General features: G+C 39.6%; 1 protein-coding gene across 1 annotated transcript; it reads right to left on the minus strand.

Annotated features, from left to right (window-relative positions):
- Positions 1 to 326: 326 nt before the first annotated feature.
- LOC133912827 (uncharacterized) lies at positions 327 to 13,002 on the minus strand. Its single transcript, XM_062355752.1, has 19 exons — positions 12,561 to 13,002; positions 11,559 to 11,690; positions 11,150 to 11,221; positions 10,460 to 10,530; positions 10,272 to 10,371; positions 10,099 to 10,197; positions 9,643 to 9,769; positions 9,258 to 9,391; positions 9,102 to 9,161; positions 8,772 to 9,007; positions 7,086 to 7,515; positions 6,353 to 6,676; positions 5,638 to 6,243; positions 5,378 to 5,551; positions 3,774 to 4,004; positions 3,422 to 3,705; positions 3,055 to 3,333; positions 2,790 to 2,924; positions 327 to 858 (listed from the first exon to the last, which is right to left on the minus strand). The coding sequence occupies exons 1-19, from the start codon at positions 12,978 to 12,980 to the stop codon at positions 726 to 728; spliced, it is 4,047 nt and encodes a 1,348-aa protein (XP_062211736.1). The 5' UTR covers positions 12,981 to 13,002; the 3' UTR covers positions 327 to 725.
- Between the last annotated feature and the right edge of the window lie 3,960 nt (positions 13,003 to 16,962).

Raw genomic sequence — 16,962 nt, forward strand, 5'->3', positions numbered from 1 at the left:
GCTGGCGATCGATCCCCATCTACAGCTTCACGCTATCACTACTCTAGAGGCAGAAGCCATGGCAAGAGCAGGGGGGAGCCGATGATGTGATGGAGGTGCGCGGGGGGGGGGGGGGGGGGGCGATGAGGTGATGGAGGTGTGAGAGCAAGCTATTAACTGAGTTAGAGCCTAATAATTAGCTTAAGCTCTTAGCTAAACTGGTCGGTACATGAAACTCCATAGTATTGACTACAACATATCTCCCTCCGCACCAATTACATGGAACATGACTGCGGCACTTACTCAAATAAAAATGAAGTCGATATGGGGTTCTTAGAACAAACCAGTTGAGGAATAGCATGTTTGAGTATTTCAAGAGCAATTTTGTTCATAAATCTGAGTTGTCGAAGAGCACGCATAGCAGAGACATACTTAAGAATGAATTGCATAAAATTATTAAAAAAAAAAGGGGAAAATACTAAACTGGAAAGTTCTGTTATGTTCACCTACAATAAGCTTGACAATATTAATATATACATATGCTTGCTGGTGTCAATTAACACCGACAAGTCTAGTACAATGCTCACTTTCAGACAACATAAGCTGCTTTTTTTTTCCTCCCCAACTCCCGTAACCGTTGTTTCCTTCCTAGCCATTCTCTTTAGTCTCCCTCCTGTCTGAAACTCTAGGTGAATTTGTCCGAGGAAGAGCCAGAACTCCACAATGACGTCCCTGATAACGATCATCTATTTATCCAGTTTCAAATTATCGCAAAGGTGGCCAAGCTCAGGCCTAGCCTTCATCCATGATGTAAATGTTGCTTCGCTCAAGGATGCACAGTAGAGGTAGGATCTGAACGTTATCAGAAAGAAGTAACGCCTGCAACAGAGTACGATATACATTAATATCAGGTGAAAAACCAAGGGATGTATTTGTTATTGAAGCAAATATTTGAGCATTTGGGAACACGTAGCTAAAGCATATAATTGACATACAATGTCTAGCACGCTGTCAGAGAAAAAAAAAACACGCTACAGTACATAAAAAATAGCTTGAATAATATGGGGAAAAAAGCCAAAGTGTATCTGCTATACTTTTAAATTTCAGGTCTTATTTTCTAAAAAAAGGAAATTTTTTTAAAACCATGCAACACTATTTAACCAAACAGATCGGCGGATCAGCATCCTGAAGTATCCAATTTGTGGATGTCTTCAAATTAGCATTTTTGTCTAACTTACAATATCGGTATGGAGCCCATTAGAAGCACACACGACTATATCTACAATGTGATTCCTTGCTGTATCAAAATATCGTACGGGACTGAATGAATGCAAAGGTTGTCTTTTCCCTTCATGGTTTATTTCATATAACTGTCATGTTTTTTTTTTAAAAAGTTTTATCAAGCTGGCCACAATATATGACACAAGACACAGAATAAGTACATTGTGGCATGCATATAAGACCTGATGAATAGTGTCCTGGTCCCTGGACTGGGCTGTTTTGAATACATTGCAGAAGCAGAAGAAGCTCTTTGTGATGTTAACATTTTTTCATGATCGTCGACGAAAACACAATTAAATGGAAGGAAAGGCTCACTCGCAAAATAAATGGAAGGAAAGGCTAAACATAGCATAGGAAGATAATTACTTCAAGAGAAGAATAAATTACAGTGCCAACTGGTGGCTAGTCCAACAATATGACACTGTCATCTCAATTTTTAAGCCCAATTGCACCTTTCGCCAAAAAAAAAAGGACTACAACCCCGTTCTTTCAGAAATCACCTATTATTCTAGAAAGGACAAAATCTTAATCAACGAAGACCATTTTTACACTTCACAAAGCAAACTCTGAAGTTTGAACCATATATACATCTTGTGAATCTCTCCTACCCCTCCCCCACCCCTCAAAAAGACGGATTTACTTTCCATGGGAGAAAACAGTGTATGCCTCTGGTGAATTGAGATTTGAGAAATGCAACTGAAAGGGCGGTGTGCCAGTTGAAATAGTTATTCATTGGAAAATAAACAAAACTGAAGGTCAAAAGGTTTGAACTGGGCGAAAGGAAATCCTAATGCCATTTGGATCCAGTTATGCAAACCATGGATGACCATTGTATCTTGCTAACAGCAGCCCACTAAGTGCACATGGTTAGTGTGGCTAGCTGATGGCAGTTCTCTTGGCAATGTGAGAGTGGCATGGCCGCAGATGCGCATATGCGTGGCATGGCAATGAGCATGTCCATCCAGTGTGAATGTAACGTTGCTAACTCCCACAGTGGCATCTCATAAATCCATCAATTATAAGGGTTCCTTCTGAAGACCAAAATGATTGTATGTACATGGAAAAAATTTCTCTGGTCCTTTTTAAAAGGAAAAGAACCAATATTTCCAGTGGCACTCAATCAATTGCGTATTTTCAGTGGCATTTCTCAAAATCAGTGATTTTCCAGTGGCATAGATCAAAATCAGGCACTATTTTATAGCAATATCTTGTGCGACAAAGTGAAACAAAATGATTGATCACTCTATCATGCTATGCTTCCTTAAGGTACTGACTAACATATAATGGAAGCATGTATGTTGAAGTGTTTTGTTGATACATAACAAGAGATATACTTGTCAAACATGAATTTATTTTTTACAAATTTAAGGTGAAGGAGCACTTATTTTCAATCAGATGATACTAATGTGGGCACTTCATATTGAGAATTATCTACCAAGTGTGAACAAATAGAATACATGGTGAATAAGAGAGAGAAGGTTATGTATCAGAGAAAAGAAAAACCTTCAGTTAAAGCAAATTAAACATACCTCAAAGCTTTCGTACCCATGTCAGTGAGATAAGACCGTGCTTCATAGTCATCATCATCGTCGTCATGTGAACAGTCTTGCAGTGCCTTCCTGTATTGTAGAATATCCTCCCGCAAATTACCAGCACCAGAACACCTTCACGGGAGAAATTGATTATCAGAAAAAATGTAGAACAACGTTAAGATGGATCGCATGCCCACAACTGTATTTAATTAGTTCATGTAAAACAAAACCCAAGTAGCAGACACAAGTTACACCACAATACCTGTCAATAACTGTGTCAACCTCTTCTTTGCTCTTAGGGCCATGTACCAGCACTCTAGTAAGGTTTAATATGTCACGGTAGTCACCCTGCCTAAGTGCTATGTCAGTGGAGGTTTTGATGGACACAAATTTTGTAAGAGAAGTTGATACAAAGTGTGTTTCTGCTGTTTCTTCCATGACAAACTTTGCATCTGCACCCAGCCTCAGGCAGGTAATGGCCATTGCATAAGCAACACCACCATATCCAGTGTGTGAAATAAAGAGATAGTACCTAGCAGATCTGTAGAGAAGCAACAGTGAGTCTTGTATCCTGTTACTGACCAACGTAACTCGTAAAGTTACATAAATTTAAGGATTAGGGTATGTACTCATCGATTAGTGATTGTATAGCATCTACATCAGCAGCTAATGCTTCTCTTTCCCTGGTGAGAGGTATTCTTTTGTAGTCAATACAATACCCCTTATCTCTCAACGTGATGTACACCTCAGCTGGTGTCATCACGTCCTCCAGATCTATGTGTTCCCAATAACCTACCACACGACATTGATTTGTGGCTTCATTACATTCTTCTTGATGAAGAAGTAGCCGACCACCTAGTTGTTTAACTTCAGAGAGTATATCCTCCTTTAGCCTTGTCTCTATGCTCTCTACCTGCACAGAAGATAATTCAAGGACTGCCACAAAAAAAAAAGTTGAATTATTGGAAGAATGACTCTTACCATTGGACCACTAATGCCAACATGCTTCAGAGTATCAACAGGTTGATCCAGTTCTCTCAAGACAAATGGTGTTCCCTTGATGTAAACAACCGCTTCCTCCCTAAGATCTGTGAGGAATACCTTTTGAGCAATGCTTCTTCCAGTTGTATCTTTAGAGCCCAGATATGACAGAACATCACTTGCTCCATCAATAGTTGGTGTTGCCATGCTATACACAGGGTATCCATCCACCTGAAGCAGATATGCTAAAAATGAATTTATTTGTTCCATTAATTATCCCTTCATCCCTAAAATGAGGTTTAAAATTGGCAATTATTCCTGTAAGAAGATCCACTAGTTTGGTTGTAATAGCCATCAGTTAAGACTAGTTAGGTTGTAATATGCCTCTAGCTAATACCACTCGAAGTTACTTCCTCCATTCTTTGATGTAGGGGTATTGCCAGCTTTAACACAGCCTCAGCATTCCCGGCATGAGCATGGCATGGGTACTGTGGGCAGCTTGGAGGCAAGGTCATGCAATTCCCAGAGTCTATGGCCCATGTTAGGCATGAACATAGAGTGTTACAAAGAGATGATATGTCGCATGACACAGCTATAGCACAGCTACTAGCACCAGGTGCGGGTTCGCATGGAGCAAAGACAAAACAGCACAGTACACATTGGTCACCATGACCCTGGAGTACAGTGAGTCTTGTGGAATCAATTGACAAGACCAGATTGTGTTTCTTCTTTTCTATGCAAGTTGGCTCTAGGAACATCCAAATGTTAAGCTCGTCCAACATTCACAAGGTTGGTGGTGAGGAAAATGTGCAGCTTACAGGAATGGGAAAGGAAGGGTAACAGAAGAAGACAAACAGGAAGAATGACTGCGCCCATCAATTTATGCTCTCAAACGCTGAAAGCACAAAGAGAAGAAGATGGCCAGGCTGACTCTGTTGGCCCATGATGGAAAACGTCATAGTGGTGACAATTCAAGTGCAATTTTACTGAATACGAAACTTTTATTACTTAACTGGCACATTGAATGTGCTATAACATGGATGAAAACAGACTTGTGCACTAGGGCTCAACATGACCTGTGTCATATAACTAAATAATCAAATGGGCCTTAGTCCTACAAGAACAACAAAGTAACAAATATTTAATGCAGAAGTTTGTTTCTACTTAAACTGACACTCCATCAAAAACAAATTATAAAAGATAATTTACAGGCACTGAATGTAATTGAGACACCCAACACATGACATCAGTATGAAACCTAACACAAAGATTCAAGGCTCACAATTTTAAAATCTAGTTATGAAGCCAGCTGACAGCCTAATATTAGCGCAGGTATTAGTTGCCATAACAAAAGCTAAAAAATTGATGAAACAATATCTTTTGAGGAGAAATATCATTCCTTTGAAATACAACACTGCATATGGTGTGAACTAGTTCGAAATATTTGTCCACGAGAAACCTCATACCAAAAGTTTATCTAATCTAGTGGGTAAGGAAGTTCAATTGGCAGAATTAAACAGGGACAGGATTAACTACATAAAACAACTATACACGTCCAATGATCAAAGATCAAATGCAACAAAGTTTACATTATACAATAATACCTTAAAAACATGCGGTGCACCCCGGAAATTCACACTGTGTGACTTTTTCTGTCCAGGAAAGAAATACATTTTAAGTATTGATCCCTTCCCCAGTACAGAACCATTACGAGCTTTGACAATGGTTTCCATTGTTACATCACCTTGCGGAGATGGATATGTTGCTTTCGGTTCATGCTGCAAATGGCAAATATTTTTAGTAGTGTTCTTTCCTCAAAGGTGCCAAAAATGAAATTATGGTGAAAACAGAGGAAGATATTTACCGGTACAGTGAAAAAACGCCCAGGTCGCAGTCTTATGCTCCATTTCATAGTTTGGATCTCTGGCCGCTGTTGCAGCCATCCTTTAAATGATATCTTTGCTTCTCCTTGCCCACAGAAACCATCAAATGCTTCACTCCCGAGGTATGCCGAGAATGCAATTAATTTGAGGTATCTCTCCAAATATTCAGCGCCGCGATTTAATGCAACTCTCCTAACTCTAGGCTCCACATTTTGTTGATTAATTACTTTCGTATACTGCAAAACAGCTTGGCGAATATTCTGCAAAGCTGAACATCTATCAATAACAGTATCCAAAGTCTGCCTACACTCAATTCCATTGTCAAATAATCGTGTAATCTTTCGCAGCAGAAGGATGTCATTAATTCGAAATCCAGAATGTAGCTTTGTCAAAGTACGAGGTTTCCATGATTCTGAATTCAAGTGACCATTGTGGTCTGTTGTTTCTTCTCCGGTTGAGTAAACAGCATCATTAGCATCTTCATGGCTATTTTGACAAGATGGAATTCTAATAGGCCTGCCATGATCAATTCGGATTTTCAGTAGGCAAGCAATCACAGTACCTGTAGTTGTTCTGCCCCTGCCCATCTATAAAACCACAAAATCAACACTTAAGTTTTTGAAGCCACTCACATAAATCAAGAGTCAATCCTTTGCTTAATGTAGAATACCCCGGTAAAGAAATGAGATGCAGTACCTGGCAATTGAACACAAAAGCAGTGTTCTTGCTAGCAGCCGCTACATTTAAGGCTATTGTGTCAAAATCTGAACTTTTGGGGGCTTTACCATCAGTGATGGGCACTCGCGCATATTTGATCGGAAGACCTTCACACTCCAAATGTTTGTATACCTCTAACGGAGTCAGAACAGCTTCATTATCTACATTTTCCCATGTGTCGAAGATCTCACCATTGTCAGTTTCATGAATAACCATTATTGCCCCATCAAACCGTTCCGCCTCCCGTAAAATGTCTTCCTTCAGCCGAGCTTCCATGCGTTCCACCCTATCACGATCAATTCCCTGATACCGTGTATCAGTAAGATCAAGTAAGATCACAACACCCTTTCTCATAGTATATCACATATCGTTTAAATAATAGTTCACTCAGTATGTTTAGATATATAATAATCAATAAGTACAAAAAATCTAACAATATGAATAAATAAGAAAAATTATTTTCAGAGAACCAGAATAGGCACAAGTCCTTTGGACAGCCTTAATATCAGTAGTTCTATGAACACCTTTGCAGAAAATTATCACATCATTTCATAATGATATTCTTATGGGTGCATGCTGCTACAAGAAGAGAAAAACACAAAAATGCCCATGCAATATAACTTTTGAAAATCTTGTTCTTATTAGCACAAAATAATAGGAGCAACCTATTCTTTGTCACAAATCCATTGAGGCAACTGGTGATGGTGTGTACCGTGTACTCCAGCATATTCTTGCATGGTCTTTCCACTTCACGAAGCACAAATGGCTTTCCATTTATGTAAATAACTGGTTCTTCTCTCATATTATGCCATAGTACTGATCGCCCTCCCTTGCTTGTACTGATACGCTGAATAACAGCGCGAATGCCATCAACCGTAGGATTTGCAACACCATAGACTGGAAATCCAGGAATTTCCCGAAAATTCGGTGCACCCTCCACTCTTTCAGGTAAATTAAGGTTGTGGCAGCCTGGGCAGTGGTCACTTTTTAAAACAGTTTGACGCCCAAGAACTTCTCCATTCCTCATGGCAGCAACGACATCCATCTCATGCGGATGTCCATCAGCAGACTCAACAATTTTCGTAAGATGGGGTTTCGAACTTGAATAACCAAGAGCACCCATTGGATCTCTCCTCAGTAGCCTGAATAAATTCAAATGTAGAGAAGTGAGCTTCCTTGTTATGTCGAATTATCATGTAACAAGAGGCCAGAAATAGAAAAAAATAACTGGAAATATTAGAAACAGTTTTTTTCTATATGGCATTGCTGAAGGCTTCCTTGTTATGTCAAATGATCATGTAACAAGTGGCCAGAAATAGAAAATAAGATAGGTGGTAAGATTAGACATAGATTTTTCTATATGGCACTGTTGACTGTCATCACAAAGCATCCATGCAAATGCTTTAAACAGTAAGCAAAGGAATCGATGGACTTCTTATATAGTGGATAATATCTAGGTGCAATATAGCAGGCACTAAACACTGAGCTTGCAATTGCAAAAAAAAATCTCGGTCTCCTTTGTTAAGTTATGTAACAAGAATAAAACTAGTAATTTCGCACATCCATTTTCCAATATCAAATGTAAAGAAAGCATTGGTTTAATATGCGGGTTCATATAGGGAATCAACTGCTCAAATCTAAAAAATGTAATTACTGTATTAACTTTCCAAAACAGATCACAAGTTAAAGAATTTTTTAGTCTCAAGCCACGAATTCAAATGAAGATTTTTGACAAATGTAGTAATTCTTCAGATTAAGGCCACAAACTAAAGAATTCTTGAGCCACAAATCCACAGTGCTGTTTGTGATCTCCAATGTTGCATTAAGAATACGATACTTATTTTTGAACGACAGAACTTTTTACACGATGGCTTATGCCCTGCAACAGTCCTCATTGCCATCAAGAGTAAAATCAGGAGCAAAGATCAATTTGGCGTCTAACACAGGTTAGAGAGTCTTCGAGACAAATTGACTTGGTTGAAACATGGCAAAGGCTAGGAGGATGAATGGGTGAGGTGAGAGCACAATAAACTCATCAAGCCACCAGTGAAGTAATATCATACATCGTATTTTCTCTTCATATCAATCATAAACTAGGTTACTTGTTGAATATATAAAATTCAAAAAAATATTTAAGTAAATAATCAAATTTTCAATGCTGCTTACAATTTTATTAAAAATTATATCAAATTGTCTTTTTGTCATGCAGTACAGAAAGCAGATGACAGTACTCTGAGCATTCCATCTATTATACAACAAATGAAGCCCCGCAAAAAAAAAAGAGTGTTGATATTGAAGAGCTAATCCCATGTCACAAAGGAAACAGTAATTACGATGCAAACACTCTTACAAGCTGTATATGCTGCCGACATTTGTACAGTAAAGTACCATATCTCACCTTCGAAGAATGCTGTACAGTTCAGGCCTTGCTCTCATCCAATCAGAGAAACTAACTTCTACTGATAATGTCGTTTGGTGAGCAGAGCTCACTGAATGCACATAGACAGCAAAGCATATGAGGAAGTAATAACGTTCCAAGTACTCCATAAAGAAGGAAAGTGATGCCTCCCGTTTCATCTCATCAGGTTGCCGAAGAATGTTATTGCGGTAGGTGGCAATTGCTTCTCTTAGGTTCTGTTCACGATGAGATGCAGGCATAAACAGGAAATAAACAGATAGTGTAGCTTCAACTAAATTGCTGCCATTCAGAACATCAAATGGTATATACCTGCATAGAGTCGCATTTATCAATAACTTTATCAACTTGCCTTTTGCCTTCGACACCACCCTGCAAAAATATCAAAGCACAAAGTGGCCATACTCAGAGGAAATGAGAGATGAAAGGAAGAAAAGGGAAAGGAAATTAATTTATTAAGGTCATTGCCTCGAGAACTCGGACTAAGCTCCTAATGACAGCATATTCTCCTCTGAGTATTGCTTCTTCTGAGCTAGGCATATAGTCATCTACATCATTTCCAGCATAGAAGACCTTCCCAATCGAGTCTGTCCTCGGGATACCTGCAGCAAATAGCAAAGCCCCACATCTCAAAATTCCAAGTACAGGCATTAATTATAAGAATAAAATGCTACAAGCATAGAGCAAGATACAGTATGCCTTACGTAGAATCAGCTGCCATCAGTTTGTAATACTAAAAGACCACATGACAGTTCCCAACACGACTGTCTGTGGGCATGCTACTGTTTCTCAATCAGTTTCATACAGGTAACAGAAGCCCATGAATGCAACCAAATTAAAATTTGTTGCTCACCTGAAGCTCCTATTCGGTTTAGGTACACCAATGTAGCTATAACCATACCAGTAGTTGTCCGTCCCCTCCCCATTTGACAGTTAAACACAATTTCCGTTTCTATATCAACTTGAGAGATTCGACGTACCTGTTAAGCACAACAAAATTCGATGTTATGAACCAATTGACTTGCCACAATAGGATAACTTTGATGTTATCAAATCTCAGCATATTTCATAAATTGCAATAGCTGAGTGTCTGCGGATAATTTGAACCCACCAAATGTGCTTCCTATGAGTGTGGCAAAACAGTCCACACCTTTTTCAACTAAAAGGAATAGTTAAACACAAAGAACGAACATGACTGGAACAAATATCTCAAGGTGGCCAGACAACCTAAAGGCTCAATTTTCCCAGAAATGGGGTGAGAAGATACTAGCAGGAACAGTTAGCAAGTTCAACGCCAACATAAACTAACCAGGTTGTCAAAATCTCCTTCCTTCGGGGCTTTTTCGTCAGTAATTGGAACACGTTCATAATCAACAAGGTATCCTTGATGTTGTAGATCCTCATAGACCTATACAGGAATCAAGTTTTCTGAAAAGGACCATGTATGAGAAAAAAAATATGAAATCATAAATGTGCCACTACCTCAAGTGGAGTCTTCACTGTATCAGACATCACTGATTCCCACTGGTCCACCATCTGACCACTTGGCAGTTCATCAGTTACTAGGATCTTATTCCCATATCTGCTCCATCAAATATTCCAATAACAGAGACCACTTAATAGTAATATGGACATAAATAGTTTGCATTGCAAATTTGCAACTGATGTACCTTGATGCTTCCTGAAGAATATCCTCTTTAAGGCGAAACTCCATCTGCTCCACTCTCTCCCTGTTAATTCCCTATGTTGACAGAGATTCAGGATCACTAATAGTTAAAAAAAGGAAAATAATGAACAACTTCATGTGTCTTACTTCCCAATATATTCTTTTTAAAAATACTTCCCAAGATGTTTCACTTTTCTAACCTCAAAAGTATACCTAGAAATAGTCAACATGTTTTCAAGTTAAGACTTAATAACATGAGCATGACAATATTTTGCAAAAACAAAACTAATTTAGTTGACACAAAACATAAACATTACATGGATATAAGTTAGCGTAAGTATTTGTCAAAGCACCCATTTTTTCTCGAACAATTAAAGTGGGAGAAAAAACGGTCCGACTACAGGCCTAGAAAACAGAAGAACAAACACACCCAATTAATAGGAGGTTTCCCAAGAAAGACATCCCGCATTAGCAGCCGCACTCATGCATCATAATTCCTTTGAAACAAAGCAAAATATTTTCTTTGGTCTCAGGGCATTAGCATCTTAACTTCCACCATGAAAGTTTAACAGAAACTATGGCTTATGGATTATGACCTTTGTGATCTTCTAACAAAATCAGTAAGAAAAGTGGACACTACATGATCACAACAATGCAAGAGAAATCAATATGGAGGTCAGAGATCTAATCTGACCGTGTATTCAAGGTTTGAGAAGGGCCTTTCAACATCTCGCAAAACAAAGGGGCGACCATTGATGTAGATAACCTGCATAGTATTAGTGGAATAAACACAAGTTACTAGAGGCAGTAAGAAACAGAAAAACAAAAAAAAAATATGGTACACCCTGTTCCGGGGAGATGCGGTAGTCACTTGAAATTTAAAAATTACATATTGCTAAGGCATGGATGTGAAATATGTAATCTGAAAAATACATATTGAGAGAGAGAGTTTCTCATGTTTCTCTAAGAAAAAAGACTCACTCTCTTTTCTACTTCTCTTTTCTAATTTGTGTCTAACTAGTGAGGGTGACAACTTGACATTCTATATTTCTTTTTGAAGCCGTAAACATAATGTACTCTAGTCTAGAAATTAGTATTCTTACCGGTTCCTCCCGAAGACTATGCCATAGAACCCGAGTTTGCTTTCCTTTCTTTTGTGCTCCAATATGGTTTAGCACATTAGCAATTCCTTCCATCGTCGGCATTGCAACACCATGAACACGCAAGGATCCAGCCTGAAAAAAAAAAAGGTGGTGGTAGCAGTTGATGAAAGACCTACTTTGTTAACTATCAAAAAATAATTAACATAACAAAATTTAAAAATGGTAGGGTACCAAGTCTATATACAGCCTCTTGAATTTGAAGGGTCTTATGAGAAAGGAAACTAGAGCAGCACAAGAGCAAGCACACTTATTTAAAGTTTATGCATTCAAGCCTTTTTGAACTAACATTACGGCAGCATGCATATCGCCAAATTAAACACGAAGTATTTTGTGCCTGCATATGTCCACGTGGAAAAGTTTGTGTTTTTTCCTCTAAGAATATTATGTATGCATAGTACATTTGTGAGATTTTACTGCAACGAAATAGATTAAATGCAAGGAGTCACTAATTTAAACCACGAGATTAACATCCAACAATGTGTTTTTCTGGATACTGTTAAAACAGCCGTTATTATTCCCTAAAAATTGCACATTATGTAGTTCTGCAATTTTAAGCAAAGTAGCGTGTGGTTTTAAGTAACTGGGAGCTTAAAAAAACTTGGGAGGCGCTTGAAAAATAGCAAAGCTCTTCTATTATCAAAATAACCATCAAGACCTCGAAAGCATGCTACACGATTCGGAACCGATGGTTAGACAGATTATGATAGAACAGAAGACGCTTGACAATAATCAAACATTCGGGAGATAGAAACAACGAAAACAATTCCTTTTCTGCGTGAGCGCGGGGAATGACGGCGGGGCGGGGGATTGGATAATCCGCAGCCAGCAACAGAGGACTAGTAACTAATTCGGCACCATCGTCCCGTCCGCTCGGAGACCGAGAGGTGTTAGAGAAACGCAAGATTGGTTAGGGTGAAGAGAAGAAGAGAATCTATGGAAAACCTGGCGGTAATTGGGCGCGCCGTCGATTTGCGGGGAGAGGCGCTTGTTCTGGCACCCGGGGAAGTGGTCGCTCTTGAGGATGGCCTTCTTGCCGAGCACGGAGCCGCCCCTGCTGCTGATGACCTGCTCGGCCGCCGCGGCCGCCTGCACGTCCTCCATCTCCCCGACCTCCATCCGTGCTCCCGCGCCACGCAATTCCGCGCACCACCACCGCGTCCTCCTTCTCCTCCTCCTCCTCCTCCTATCCGGGCCCCGGCAATCAACGCCGTCCCACGGACCGGATACGGCGGGATTGGGACGACGGGACGGGGCGAGACGGCGGCGAGGCCAATAGGAAGCGATGAGGCGAGGCGGAGGGGGGGGGGAGGAAGCAGCGAAAGGGGAGAGTGGGGTGGGGAGGGGAGACCGGCTTATAGGCATCGAGATGTGGGATAGGCAGGCTCCGGGGCGTCAGGCCAAATAGGCAGCCTGCAGCCCGGCCCCGGATCCGTATCGAAGCCGCAGTTGTTGCACCGTGCTCGTCGCTGCCACGTGTCCTCGCAGCACGACAAGCTCACTATCACCCATGCTTCAGCCGTATCCGTATATTAAGTACCATTGTCATGTCTTCGGAAATCGCGTAACGCCGCATCGGCGACAAATAGAGTACAACTCCAGTTCCTTTCGAGATGAAACAGTGTGCTGCATTGGCCCGTTAAAGAAGAGAATAAAAAATATGGACGGCTGCTGCAGCACACGTGATACTCGTGCCGTTGCTGGGAACTTTCTTTTGTTGCTGGTTTTCTACTAGTCCAGCTGATCTGCCCAAATTAACAGCTCTTAGGTCCTTGTTATCATCATCATGGGCTTCATGGCACTTGGCACGAACTGGCACTATTTAACAACAACTCTTAAGTAGGAGTATTAAGTAATGGGTTACCGATCGTTAATCAACAGCCAGCTAGGAGATCGATCGAGGTTGTTGTCAAACAAGCGTTTTATTTTGATCTCAGGTGTGAACGCAAAGTCAGGAGCATAATATCAGGATCGAGCGTGACGGGTGGTGGTGGATTTGGACGGTGACATGATGATCTACCGCTAAAATATAGATACGGTGGCAGCCAGGAATATAGCGCTTGGTTTGAGTAATAAACCCATTAAGAATGTAGTGGTTTTATTATAAGATTATCCTATGAATTCTTGTGAGATGAGACGATTCTTTCTCATGACACTAACAAAAGATGATATGTCATAAACACAATCATAAAAATAATTATATCACATATTTAAGTTCATGTATTTTTGAATAATATGTTATTCAAAAATAACAATCGTTACTTTGATCGACAAGTATTTGATTTGTTTATGAAACTCTTTATTTATATTATGATATTATTTTTAGTCCATCTCTAATCGCACAGCATTGTGATGATATATAAAATCAGCACATATATTGATTGATGATCATGTTCCATAGATCATAGGTATAAAGATACCAGAAAAATTTTGTTTTAGATTAGCATAGTCTACCCGTTCCTCAACAACGGTATTAAAGCCATCTTGTGTAGTTTTTTTTATATAGATTGATCACATATAGATGATGTGTGGTAGTAAAAGATTGGATCTTAATCAGTTCATATGATGGATCAGTTATTGTACATTTTGTTGTAATAGGGGTCGGATGATGTGTGAGTCGATGGAACTATATGACCAAAGGATTAGCTTGCTCTTCCACCTGGCCCCCCGTGCGATTTGCTCTTACCGACTGAAATCATCATCGGGGCTAACAGCATGCACCGTTGTATGGTCGGAAGAACAACAGATCGAGTTTATGTGTGTTATCATCAATTCTAGAAAACCTCACGCGATGATCAATATAATTGATCCAATGAAAATTGAGGCATTATGAATGACTCGAAATCGACTTGATATGATCAACCCGATAAGATTTTCATAGCGATTTTATAAATATGATCTATGTATTTTCGAGAGGTTTTCAAGGCGCTGCCCTGAAACCCGGGGGCGGCTTCCCCCTCGACCCCCCACTCGCTAACCGGTTAGCGGGACCACCGTACTGTCCAAGCCTAAGGCTTTTAAGGATAACATATTTTTATCATCTCGTTAGAATTCGATTATGTGCTTAACTTGTTTTTGCAGGGAATTGTGTGGATAGTATGAACCTTATGTGTATGGGATGCATGCGTGTAATTTTTATGGCCTACGAGTCATGGTTAATTGCAGCCAAAGGCTGTCATGTTATTGTATAACCAGTCTTTGTTGGACATGATCCGGCCCTTGATGAGCTATATGGTCTTCTATTATCCTTCCGATGATACACTCTAGAAACTATAACGTTCACTTTAAATAGGATTCCATCTAAAGTTGTAGAGAGGACACCATATGAGATATGGACCAGGAAGCATCCTAGGTTATCTTTCCTTAAGATATAAGTATGTGAGGCCTATGTAAAACGTTTGACGTTAGATAAGCTCACTCTCAAATCAGATAAATACTTCTTTGTGGGGCATCCGAAGAAAACCAAAGGATATTACTTTTATAATCGAGAAGAAGGCAAAGTGTTTGTCACCTGGAACAGTATTTTCTGGAGAAAGAGTTTCTCTCAAGAAATATCAGTGGGAGCACGGTGCAACTCGAAGAGATTTGGGAACCATCAGAAAGTGTTTCAGCTCTTACTGAACCAAAATTGGATGTTGCAGAATATGTTGTGGAGACACCAGCCCCACGATGATCGGAAAGGGTCAGTCGCGCCCCTGAGAGGTTTATATTCCTAACCACGGAGCAATGCAATATTTTATTGTTGAACAATAATGAACCTAAGACTTACTTGGAAGCAGTGGTGGAACCGAACTCTGAGAGATGGTTAGGAGCCATTAGATCTAAGCTAGAATCCATGCACAATAATCAAGTTTGTAACTTGGTTGATCCACCCGATGGTGTTAAGCAGTTGAGTGCAAATGAGTTTTTAAGAAAAGATAGATGTTGATGGGAATGTTCACATATATAAGGTACGATTGGTGGTGAAAGGTTTCAGGCAAATTCAAGGTGTTGATTATGACGAAACATTTTCGTTTATCGCAATGCTAAAGTCTATCTGGATCATCCTAGCAATTGACGTATATTATGACTATGAGATATGACAGATGGATGTCAAAACCGTTTTCCTTAATGAAAACCTAAATGAGGATGTGTACATGACACAGACTCAAGGTTCGGTCGATCCGAAAAATGCTAAGAAGATGCAAGGTGCAAAAGTTCATCTATGGGCTGAAGCAAGCTTCTCGGAGTTGGAATCTTCGTTTTGATGAAGTGGTCAAAGGACTTGGTTTTATCAAGAATGAAGAAGAGCCTTGTATTTACAAAAGGCTAGTAGGAGCGCACTTGTTTTTCTGATCTTATATGTAGATGATATATTATTGATTGGGAATGATATTCCGATGCTTGATGCTATCAAATCTTCGTTGTAAAAGAATTTTTTAATAAAAGATCTAGGAGAGGTAGCATACATATTGGGCATAAAGATCTATAGAGATAGGTCGAGAAGGCTGATCAGATTAAGCCAGAGTACATACATCGATAATGTATTAAAAAGGTTCAATATACAGGATTCCAAAAAGGGTTCTTGCCAATGTTACATGACATTACTCTCAATAAGAGTCAGTGTCCTTCGACCACTGATGATCTCGAGAGGATGAGTGTGATCCTGTATGCTTTCGCTATTGGGTCCATCATGTATGCCATGTTTTGTACACGTCTAGATGTTTTCTATACTATAAGTGTTACGAGTAGATACCAATCAAATCTGGGTAAAACTCACTGGATAACAGTAAAGAATATCCTAAAGTACTTGAGAAGAACTATAGATATGTTCCTACTTTATGGAGGTGAGAAGGAACTCATTGTAAATAGTTACACCAATACTAGCTTTCAAACCGACAAGGACGATTCGAGATCGCAATCTGGTTTTGTGTTTTGCCTCAATAGAGGAGTAGTGAGTTAGAAGAGTTTCAAGCAAGAAACGATGGCCAATTCCACGACGGAGGTCGAGTATATCGTAGCTTCTGAAGCTGTAAAGGAGGTTGTTTAAATCAGAAAGTTTATTTCTAAGTTAGGTGTGATGCCTAGTGCTTCTAGTCCAATGGATCTCTATTGTGATAATAGTGAAGCTGTTGCGCAAGGCAAATAACCTAGGTCACATCAGAAATCCAACCACATACTATGGTGCTATCACCTTATTCGAGAGATTTTAGATCGTAGTGATGTGAAGATATGCAAGGTGCACGGGATTTGAATATTTTTGATCCATTGACAAAGCCACTCCCGTGGTCCAAACATGAGGCGCACATAAGAGCTATGGATATTAGATATTTACATGATTGATTCTAGTGCAATTGAGAGATTGAAG

This window comes from Phragmites australis, chromosome 3 (genome assembly GCF_958298935.1).
Source record: "Phragmites australis chromosome 3, lpPhrAust1.1, whole genome shotgun sequence".
Classification (NCBI taxonomy): Eukaryota; Viridiplantae; Streptophyta; class Magnoliopsida; order Poales; family Poaceae; genus Phragmites; species Phragmites australis.

Excerpts from the sequence above, each read along its gene's own strand:
- LOC133912827 (XM_062355752.1), bottom strand. The coding sequence starts at position 12,980 with ATGCCTATAAGCCGGTCTCCCCTCCCCACCCCACTCTCCCCTTTCGCT. Across the intron at positions 10,198-10,271 it reads CAGTGAAGACTCCACTTGAG|GTCTATGAGGATCTACAACA; the intron begins GTAGTGGCACAT and ends ATTCCTGTATAG. Across the intron at positions 3,334-3,421 it reads ATACAATCACTAATCGATGA|ATCTGCTAGGTACTATCTCT; the intron begins GTACATACCCTA and ends GCTTCTCTACAG.